The sequence below is a fragment of the Mustela nigripes genome, chromosome 17, assembly GCF_022355385.1.
Source record: "Mustela nigripes isolate SB6536 chromosome 17, MUSNIG.SB6536, whole genome shotgun sequence".
NCBI classification, from domain to species: domain Eukaryota; kingdom Metazoa; phylum Chordata; class Mammalia; order Carnivora; family Mustelidae; genus Mustela; species Mustela nigripes.
Genome location: NC_081573.1, coordinates 6,290,340 through 6,301,521, shown reverse-complemented (window position 1 = coordinate 6,301,521; position 11,182 = coordinate 6,290,340). Strand labels below are relative to the sequence as shown.

At 46.8% G+C, this 11,182-nt stretch overlaps 1 protein-coding gene and 1 long non-coding RNA gene across 3 annotated transcripts in view; one reads left to right on the top strand and one right to left on the bottom strand.

The window, feature by feature from the left end:
- Nucleotides 1-783: 783 nt before the first annotated feature.
- The window catches only part of LOC132005912 (uncharacterized), a 12,650-nt gene continuing 2,251 nt past the window's right edge, over nt 784-11,182 (top strand). The window contains exon 1 of the long non-coding RNA XR_009400934.1: nt 784-925. This is a non-coding gene — a long non-coding RNA (uncharacterized LOC132005912). The remainder of the gene's footprint in view (nt 926-11,182) is intronic.
- The window catches only part of LOC132005911 (caspase recruitment domain-containing protein 8-like), a 26,640-nt gene continuing 23,829 nt past the window's right edge, over nt 8,372-11,182 (bottom strand). For both annotated transcript variants that reach the window (XM_059383426.1, XM_059383427.1), the window contains exon 12: nt 8,372-10,181. In XM_059383426.1, coding sequence (XP_059239409.1) covers nt 9,910-10,181 — 272 coding nt within the window. In that variant the 3' untranslated portion in view covers nt 8,372-9,909. The remainder of the gene's footprint in view (nt 10,182-11,182) is intronic.

Here is an 11,182-nt window from a genome sequence, read left to right as displayed (position 1 = left end):
CCTGTATGATCACACAAACACCCCTGAAGGTGGGCATGGTGGCCATTTTCCAGTTGTGGAAATTAAGTCCAAGAGATTCAGTGACTTGCCAGAGGACGCACAACAGAGAGTCCTCCCCAACCCAAACCTCCGCCCTGCATTTACTTTTCCTCCTCCCTCTCATCCTTCCTCCCTCCCTCTCTTTCAAGAGAGATTGAGAGTGTGCATTGCAGGGGGGTGCAGAGGGAGAGGGAGAGCCTCTTAAGCAGGCTCCACGCCTAGTGTGGAGCCCTGCATAGGACTTGATCTCACTACCCTGAGATCATACCCTGAGCTAAAATCAAAGAGTTGGGTGCTTAACCAACTGAGCCACCCATGCAAACAATGAATGTCCCTACACTTCCAGTGGCTCTCAGTTAGCGAGTAGGGATGGGGTCATGCAGGACTGGCTCCCATTCCGCTCTCTCAGGGCACCTGCTGAGCACCCCCTCCCACCCCCGCCAACCTTAGTGTCTTCATGTGGAAAATGGCAATAATACTAACTCAGCAAGGCTGGTCGGAGAATTTAAAATAATGTACTTATACTGTGTAGTGCATGCTAAGCCCATCAGTAATTTGCCGTTATTATATATCAGGCCTCCCGTTTTCTTTTTGAGAAACTAAAGATGTGGGCTGTCCGTTAGTGAGGTTGCATGGGGAGGGTCTCCCACTATTTGTCAGCCCGGATCAACATCTCTACAGACACCACCCGGGCTTCCGGAAATGCGCCACGCATGCGTACTGGGGCAATCGGAAGCGCTTCTGCCCCGAGTTTCCCCAGTCAGTGGAGGTTCCTGTGAACCGCCCAGTACTTGGCGGGAAAGGGGGAAGACCGCAGCACTAAGTGAGGTGGAGGCAGCGATTGGCGGGTGGTGAAGTCTGGGGAGACACCGGTTGAATCTGAAAGGTACCAGGGGAGCCAGCGGTCACGTCCTTCCCTTGTTGAACTGGGACTCCCTTTCTGCGTCACCCCTTCCGCGGGTAATGGTCTCACCCGGTCCCCGTTCCTGTATGCCATCCCGGGACACACCAAATTTCCAGCACAGGGGGGAAGGAGTGAGCCTGGATAGGGCAGGGACGTTTCGCCGGGCGGGACCATCGATCCGTGGGTAAATGCTGGGGTGGGGGGAGGGCGGGATAAAGGGGAGAGGCTTTCAGGAGACACTAGTTTGAAGGGTGGGGCGGGGCTTGGAAGACCTCTGTCGAGAAAAGCGGGGCCTGTGGATGGATGAGCGAGTTCACCGGGTGTGGACGCGGGAGGTGGCGGTGGGCGGGTTCATTGTGTGTCCCGTGAGGGGGATAGAATTGGTTGGGAGAGACCATTGTTTGTGTGGGGAGATTCGGGCAGTGTTTGGAGGTGACCTCCGCCTGTACGAGCAGGGAGGGTCCGGAAGAGTGTGTGCGTCAGGAACTGGTTTGGACCATGCCTTGAAGCAGGAGCTGAATTCTGACCGAGGCTCTGAGGGCATATCCCATACGGAGGGAAGACAGGTGGTAGTGCTCCTTGGCGGAAAAGTTAAGGACCTGCTTAGAGAAGGAGAGGCTGCCATTGGAATGTAAAGCCCACAGGCAAATACATCAAGAATGATGTGGAGAGGGTGCAGGGGGCTAACGCAGTCCCAGGGTGCTGGGGAGCCCCAGGGTGGCCGTGATTAGGAGAAGGGGCAAGATCAGCCCTGGGTGAAGAAAGCCTTCTGGGGCCGTGGCGGGGATGGACTAGAGTGGGGAAGACTGGAGGCGAGGAGGCCGGAGAGGAGCCTGGGGTGAGATCCAGAGGGAGAGGAGAGCTGAACTGGGGCAGGGGTTGTGGGGACACAGGGGAGGATACAAGGCAGAAAGAAAACGCAAGGGGGCTGGGGTATAGGGATGACAGGTAGGGGAGGGGTAGTGAGGAGGAGGAAGAGGAGGAAGACCTCCCTGGGGATCTGGTCTGGTACTGGTGAACCATGAGACTGTCCATGGATGAGGACCCCCGGAAGAGGAATGGGTTTGCAGGAGAACTCGGAGATCAGCGTATATGTCATGCGTGTGAGGGTCCAGTGAGTCCTCCAGGAGGCTCTGGAGGGAGGTCCTGGTGCTGTCAGCTGTGATTTGTCCTTGGTACTTGCTGATGGTTGAGCTAGCTGGAGAGCGGGAACTCAAATGAGGAAGAAACCATGCAGTTCCAGAGGCCATTCTGTGAAGGGCTTTGAAGGTCAGAATAAGGAGCTGGGCTTTCTCCTGTGGGAGCTGGGGAGCCATGGGAGGAATGTGAGCAGGAAAGGGGGAGGGACGGCACTGGAGGTTGGAGAGAGAGACTCCTCTAGAGCCACATGGGGGATGGGATGCACTGGAGGCAGGACACTGAGGTGGGGGCTGGGGGTGGGAGGAGGCTGGGCAAGCACATGCATGAGGTGGGTTTAGCACTGTGGGGATGGAGAGAACAGTGCATATTGGTGGTGGAGGCTGTGGGAATGTCTGTCACCACTCCCCCACCTGGAAAGTTCTTGGAAAGAGATGACCTGTCCCAACGGCTAGGGCAGGGATGACCTGGGAGAACCTCCAACCCCAGCTCTCAAGGCAGACCATCCAGGTTCAGATCCCAGCTCTGCCACTCCTTCCTCGCGACGCTGGCCAAATTACTTAACCATTCTGTACCTCCTATTTGTCCTCTATCGAATGGGGGTAATAATCCCACTTCCTGAAGTAGGCTGCACTGAGCAGGGAAACCCCAGAACAGAGTAGTACCTTAAATACAAGAGAAATACCTTTTTCTCTCACTGAACAGTCTTACATAAGCTGTCCAGGGCAGATAAGTGCCCAGGCTTCTTCTGTCTCGTCATTCTGCCATGCTTGAGGCCCTTTTTCACATCTGCAGGAAGATGGCCGCCATCTTGCCTTCCAGGCTTAAATGTCGTCACTGTCGCTCACATCCTGTTGGCCAGAGCTTGGTCATACTACCCCAGTGGGATGAAGGAGGGTCTAGGACACACCGTCTTTATTCTAGGTAGAGTCTTGTGTCCCGTGAAAATATCAGGGTCACATGTTGTTCCCTGTAATGGGAGCACAAAGGTAAGTCACTGAGTTCAGTGGCCAAGGAGGTGTTAATCTGGTCTCCTTTGCAGGAACCCCCCAAATTCTTGTTCTTTCTCCTCATAAAGATATTAAGGGAGGGGAAAGCTGATGGTCATGAATTTCTCTCTGAAAAGGCAACGTCTTTCTTCCAGTCAGTTCTCCTGAAATTGGGAGGTGGAAAGGGTGTAGCAGAGATTCTGCTGAACTTGGGCTCTCGGGTCAGCCCCACCAGGACCAGGAGACCTGCCCTGACTGCTGGCGATTCTCTGACCTTACACTGGAGGTTGATGTTGGTTTTTTTTTTCTTCTCAACTCTGAGTCTTGATAGTTCTGAGAAAACAGCGCCCAGGTACATCCCGTTTTGCAGATGAGCTAAGCGTGGCTTGTGGAGGTTGGAACCATGTAAGGTGTTTTGAAATACGTGTAGTTGAGCCAGAAGTGAATTCAGATCTTCAGAGACCAGGCCCATAATGCCATATTGGTAACATGAATCCTTATCGAGCCTCCAGAGGGTCTTTGAAGAGGTGGAATCCATCCATCCTAGAGACATCCTAAGGGACTGAGGTCCAAAGTGAGGACAGAGGTTATGGGGACTGTGGATGGGCACAGTGGGCTCTTGCATTCAGGGACAGAGGGAGGGAGGGAAGAGAGTGATAGATACAATAAGATATTCCATCAGTTTCATCCAGTGAATAAGACAGCTTTGCAATCAAGTTGACTTAGTATTAACCCAAGCTCTACTATGTACAGCTGTAACCTTAGACAAGTTACTTAGCCTCTTTGTATCTCAGTTTGGGAATTTGTTGAAGGGATATAACATTAGCACTAATGACATCAGCTCATTCAATCCTGGCAAGGTTGGTTTTCTTACCCCCATTGTATTGTACTGGGTTCAGAGAAGGGAACTAATATGTCCAAAGCCCACAGAGTTAGTGAGTAGAGTGTCATGCTTCTCACACAGGCATTGGGTAAACATTAAAAACTATGGGGCACTGCTATGGGTGTTCTCCATGTTGTTGAGCTTGCTCTAGCATAATTAGGTAATGATGGATGCATTAATAGAGGTACAGACACCAGAAGGAAGGGAGTACAGTCCTCTTCTGCTTGGACTACCTGTCATTTCTGACTTCTATTCTACATTCACTGTTGTTGTTGTTGTTGTTGTTTTTTGATTTGTTGGTTGGTTGCTTGCTTTTTTTTTTTTTTAAGCCATATAGAGTGAAATGCACAGATCTTCAATGTCTAGTATGAGTTTTGACAAATATAATCACCTGTGTGACCAATACCCCAATCAGATATGGAACATGTACATCACCCTTCTGTCATTTCCTCAGGACATAAGATTGAAAATGTAAGTGAGAGACTGCCTGAGAGAAGAGGGAGGAGTGGGAGAGAAAGAACCAATGTCTGGCAAATTTCAGGGAGGCAGGTTTGGTGACAAAGTAAAGAATGAGTTTGTCATGTCCTTTGGGTTCCTCATTGTTCATTCTGGGAAGGCGGGATGCTGTTTTTCTATCTAGAACTCCCCTCCTCCCGCTGCGTTCCTGGACACACCCCCATCCTTCAGCATCAGCATCATTGCTAGGGAAATTCAGGGGTCTTTGCTCTGCTTCTTTAGTCCATCATGTATCAAGTATCCATTACAGGGTGCGACTACCTGGCATTATGATTGTGTGTGTGTCTGTTGCACCCACCAGGCTGTGCACTCCTGGAGGGACCATGCCTTACTCACTTCTGTGTCCAGCGCGGGCCAGCCCATAGCAGGGGCCATGAAAGTTGTTGGCTGAAAAATCCCATCTCCACACTCATCACTGGTGCCGTTGTTTATTGCACGCGACACATGTCCAGTGTTCTGCTAATGCCCTCCACGCATGCCGCATTTATTCCTCACAACAGCTACGTAAAACGACTGTGCTTGTCACCCATGTTCCCAGGAAACAGAAACTTCAAGAGGCAGTATCAGCCCAAATGAGGCACCACCCCCCTGCCGTCAAATACAAGGCTGGAAGGGAGAATGAGAGGAAGAGGAATGGGGGCTGAGCTTTGTTTTTTCCCAGGGAGCAATCAGTAGGATTCATTCTCTGTTTTGTTTATTATGCTAGCATTTATTGAGTGCCTATGATGTTCTGCAGGTTGAGATTCCAGTAACGAGTAAGACAAGGTATCACCTGTTATGAAATGTACATCTGGTGGGTGGAGACAGACAGATGCTTCCCACCTGGACTTCGTTAATGGATTATGTCCTGGTTGTCCACACAGCACACCTCCCCGGATTTCATTTCTGATGTCCACTCATGCCTCACCCATGCCATACACATCATATACATCGGGAGAACCTGCTGCAGACTCCCCGCTGAGCAAGGAGCCCAATATAGGGCACGATCCCAGGACCCTGAGATCCTGACCTGAGGCCAAAGGCTCAGCCAACTGACTGAGTCACCTGGGGCCCCCTGGCAGGGTGTTTCTTGAGATAACTGTGTTTGTCTTGGACATGGATGCCTTGGCAAGCAAAGTTTAAGTCAGGCAAGCAAAGTTTAAGTCAGGCACTTGCACTATCCAAAGAAAAGCCACCTGTGAAGGGTGTACATGAAATCAAAGAAATGCAAATAAAAACCACAATAAAATATCACCTTACAACTGTTAGAATGGCTCTTATCAGAAAGAAAAGCAGGGGCTTCTGGGCGGCTCAGTCATTAAGCCTCTGCCTTCAGCTCAGGTCATGATCTCAGGGTCCTGAGATTGAGCCCCACATTGGGCTCTCTGGTCAGTGGGGAGCCTGCTTCTCCACCCCCACCCCGCTGCCTGCCTCTCTGTCTACTTGTGATCTCTGTTTGTTAAATAAATAAATAAATAAATAAATAAATAAATAAATAAAATCTTATAAAAAAGAAAAGCAATAACAAGTGTTATTTGTTATGTGGGGAAAAAGAAACCCTCGTGCCCAGTTGGAGGGGTATAGTTGATAGTGAGTTGATAGTATGGAGCTCCCTCAGAATATCAGAAATAGGACGACCAGATTGTCCCCACTTCTGTGTATCTATCTGGAGGAAATGAAATCAGCCTCTCAAAGAGCTACCGGAGCCCCACATTCATTGACACATTATTCATAGTAATGAAGACATGGAAATAACCTCCTTCGAGAACAAAAATTCAACTAATTAGCTTTATTCAATGATCCACGCATCAGGCAGCATCCCTTCTAGTAGAGAGATGGGCTCAGAGGAGTGGTACAAAAAATGGAAGATTTTTTAGACAGAAGGAGGCCAAGGCAAGAAATTTGCTAGCAAAAGAAAAGAAAGGGGCACCTAGGGGGCTCAGATGGTTACGTGTCTGACTCTTGATTTCAATTCAGGTCATGATCTCAGGGTCCTGGGATCCAGCCCCGGGTCAGGCTCTGCCCTCAGTGTGGAGTCTGCTTGAGATTCTCTCTCTCCCTCTCCTCTACACCCTACTTGTGCCTGCTCTCTTACTCCCTCTAAATAAATAAGTAAATACATGAAATCTTTAAAAATATAAATAAATAAATCAGTGTTGTGCAATCAGAACGAGAGGAAATAATAGGAAAACAATTAAGTCTCAGAGAACTTAGGGACAACAACAAAAACCTAACATTCATACCATCAGAGTCCCTCAAGGAGAGGAGAAAGAAATGCAGGATTGAAAAAAATATACTTAGGGGTGCTGGGTAGCTCAGTCGATTAAGCATATGACTCTTGATTTCGATGGGACGCCTGGGTGGCTCAGTTGGTTAAGCAGCTGCCTTCGGCTCAGGTCATGATCCCAGCATCCTGGGATCGAGTCCCACATCGGGTTCCTTGCTCCGCAGGGAGCCTGCTTCTCCCTCTGACTCTGCCTGCCACTCTGCCTGTGCTCACTCTTGCTCTCTCTCTCTCTCTGACAAATAAATAAATAAAATCTTAAAAAAAAAAAAAAAAAGAAATAGTTAATTATTAAAAAAAAAAAAAATGACTCTTGATTTCGGCTCAGGTCTTAATCTTAGAGTCATGAGTTCAAGCCAAACCCCATGATGAGTTCCACACAGGTTATGGAGCCTAGTTAAAAAAAAATTTTTTTTTAAATAGATATATCTATCTAACTATCTATATATATCTCCAAGACATGGAAGCAAATACACACATGAGCACACACACACAGACACATTTAGCGTATATGTATATTTAACACATATCTTTAAAAATAATATTGGTAAATTTTCAAGTTTGCTGAAAAAACATAAACTTACAAATTTCAGGAATTAAGTGAATTCCAAATAGGACAGACCCAAAGAAATCCATACCCAGATGTGTCATAATCTAATTATTGAAAACTAAAGACAAAGAAAATGAATCTTGAAAACAGCCAGAGAAAAATGATACATTCCATATAGGGAAGCAATCTAAATGATGGCAGATTTCTCATTAGGAGCCATCAAAACCAGAAATAAATGGCTGAAGAGAAGAACTGCCATTATGTTCTTTCAGGAATGAAAGTAATATAAAGACATCTCTAGATGAAGGGAAATTAAGTGAATCCAAAGTCACGAGATCTGCTTTAAAAGAATTGTGGGTGTGCCTGGTTGGTTCAGTCAGTAGAGCCTGCAAGTCTTTACTTCAGGGTCATGAGTTTGAGCCCCTTGTTGGGTGTAGAGATCACTGAAAAAATAAGCTTAAAAAAAGAATTGCCAAAAGAAGTTCAGTGAAATGTAGAGTATCAGGATTACAAGAAACACAACATAAATGGTAAATATCAGGGCACATATCATAGATGACACTCCTCATAGGTTTTTAAAACATGCTCAGCAATTGAAAGAAAATGTGGGACACCTAGGTGTGTGGGTTAAGTAAGCCTCTGCCTTCGGCTCGGGTCATGACCCCAGAGTCCTGGGATCGAGCCCCGCGTCGGGCTGTCTGCTTAGTGGGGAGTCTACTTCCTCCTCTCTCTCTGCCTGTCTCTCTGCCTACTTGTGATCTCTGTCAAATAAACAAATTTAAAAATCTTTTTTAAAAAGTTGGAAAACATGGGTACCATTTGGCTTAGTCCGTTAAGTGTCTGACTCTTGATTTCGGCTCAGGTCATGAATTCAGAATCAAGAGAGGGAGCCCTGCCTCAGGTTCTGTGCTCAGCACTGAGTCTGCCTGAGATTATCTCTCTCTGTCCCCTACTCCTCCTTCTACTCATGGTCTTTCTGTATCTCTCTCTAAAATAAATAAATAAAATCTTTTTAAAAAAGTAAAGTAAAAAACATAGAGGCCATTCTTCTGATTGGGACCTTTATATAGAGAGAGTAATATTGAAAACAACTGGGTCATAAAAGGTACCATGGCCAAAATGGTGCTAAGGTTTCTAGATTCAACTTTAATTCGCACACTATGGATATGAGGACCAACGCATTCAGGAGGTATCTCTTCATCTCTAACACAATCACCAAGAAATGCAAAACCACATACCATAAAAAACACAATAGATAAATTAAGGTAGAATACTAAACACTCTTCAAGTAAGCCCTAAAAAAGCGTAGAAAGGAAAGATAGCCATGCAGCACAAAGGGAATAGACAGAAAACAAATACGAAAGGGGCTGCCCTCGGCTAAATCCTAACCACACAAGAATTATGTTAAATGCAAATGGCCGAACACGTCACTTTAAGAGCAGACGTTGTCAAAATGGGTTAAAAAAAAAAAAAAAAACAACCCCAAAAGCCAACTGACCCAACTCTAGGCTGTCTTCCACAAACTCACTTCAAATACAAGGAAATAACTGGGCTTAAAGTCAGAGGATAGCATTACTTATGTCACGCAAACACCGGTCCAAAGGCAGCTGGGACGCATGCAAAATGGCAGGGTCCAATGGCAGAACCCCAGTGTCAGGCTCTGTCTATTTCTGTGACATACCTGCCAGGAGGGCCTCCCTCACAACCACCGGATGCTCCTCCTTTCCCCCCACGCTGCTTCTGTGGACACCATTCATCCATACTCCGCCTCTGCGATCCACCGAGCTGTTCCATGAAGTTGTGTGACCCAGAATGTGCCCGTTCCTGGTACCATCCTATATACCAGAGACCAAAGTTTTTCTGCCAACGTTGGCATCTGCTTCCACTCCTGAGCTCTATTTCATCAAGGGACTTCATCATTCTAGTAGAAATAGCAACAGATAAAATGTTAAAGACACAGTGTATTAAAAAAAAAAAAAAAAGAAAGCTCATCAATGTCATGAACGTCCTCAACAGGGAGTGTTTCGTAAGCCTTCCTGGCTTCTGTTCTGAGCAGGTAACAGCTCAGATGTAATGTTCACTGGAGTTGCTTCTCTTGTGACTGAGGAGACTTGGTCTCCCTGGGCCCCGTCAATCATAACCACACCTGGTCTTGCCTTCCTCTGCCCAGATTTCCAAGAAATAGGTCAATGGGTGAAATAGGAATTTTTAAAATCTGACTTAAAAAATATTTAGTATGAATATTCCTACTCTCTTGAGATATTGTTAGGGGAAGATATGAGGACACAGAAATAGGTATCTGCCTAGTTACACATCAGTCCTCAGTAAAACCTGTGTGGTGGCTGGGTGTCACCTGGACCTCTTTAGTCTTGGACACTGAACTCCATGATACATGTCTCTTTAACCATTTTCCTTCCTTTTTTTTTTTTCTTTTAAGATTGATTTAATTTACTTGAGAGAGAGTGAGAGTGGGAGGAGAGGCAGAGGGAGAGGATCTCAAGCAAACTCCAAGTGACTGCAGTTGAAATCAAGAGTCAGATGCTTAAACAACTGAGCCACCCAAGCACCCCTGTTTATCCATTTTCAGTGCAGAACACAGGATTGTCTCTTCCTAAGTATTGGCCTGAGTCACTGTTGTAAACTCTGCTGGCTGAGGTAGGACATCAGGTAAGGATCTCTTTGCTGAAGGCTTCTGAAGAGTATCTCCAGGGCCTGGGGCCCTTTCTTCTCCACCATCCTCAACAGGGTCTCATTCTTCCTCTGCTGTGTTGGCAACTGCTGCACCAGGTCCTTTTCTTCCTCCGTGAAGACCTCACTGTCCTGAAGATCATCTAGTACTCCACTCAGGTCCCCCAGCCTGGCCTGCAAGTGCCGCCGGTTCTCCTTCATAAAGATCTCAGCTGGACACAAGAAAGAGTTGCAGACTCAGAAAAGGACAGATCACTTAAGGCATTCAGGACTTTTGCCCAGCTTAATGTCATGTTTCTCTCTCTCTCTTTCTCTCTTTCTTTCTTTCTCTCTTTCTCTCTTTATTTCTTTCTTCTTTTCTTTCCTCTTACCTCTCCAGGGGTAAGAGAGATCCCAACATGGGACTTGAACCCATGACCCTGAGTCAAGAGCTGAACTGAGATCAAGAGTCAGACACTTAACTGACTGAGCCACCCAGGCACTCCTTAAAGACATACTCTGTATGGAGATGTTGCTCATTGTGTTCTGCATGTTGCCCAGATCTTACACACACACAGCCTATGCAGTCCTGTCCCAAAGGACTCAGGATATGCTGTCCATTCTCAGGGGTCTTTGAATTTAGGGAAACTCAAAGATCCCTCTTCTTCAATCCCCCTCCCCTCCAAGCTTTGAGCACCTCTTTGTTACTTTCTGGTTTTCACTGGAACCCTAGAGACAGCTCTATCTTGCTCTACATTAATCTATTCACCCTTCTAACAATCTTGAAGTTCATACATTGGTACGCATGATACCAGAGGTCGAGTTGCAGTAGACTAGTCCCTACCCTTAAGAGTCTTCTGATAAACTGTGCAGAAAGGGATTTAGCTGGCTAAGTACAACACAGAAGGCACCAGAAGCATTGGAGAGAACATACTTCATGCTGACTCAGGGTGCAGTTTGGTGCCTGCATATAAAACCCGTGTGACCTTGGCCAAATAACATTGCTTTATTGTTCCTCAGCTCCTTCATTAAAGACATGATTGGGGTTTTGGGATTTTTTTTTTTTTTTGAGAGAGACTCAGACAGAAAGAGCACAAGCTGGGGGAGATGGGCAGAGGGAGAGAGAGAGAGAGAGAGAGTGAGTGAGAGAAATTTAAGCAGGATCCATGCCCAGCATGGAGCCTGATAGGGGACTCAATATCTCAACCCTGAGATCATGACCTGAGCCAAAACC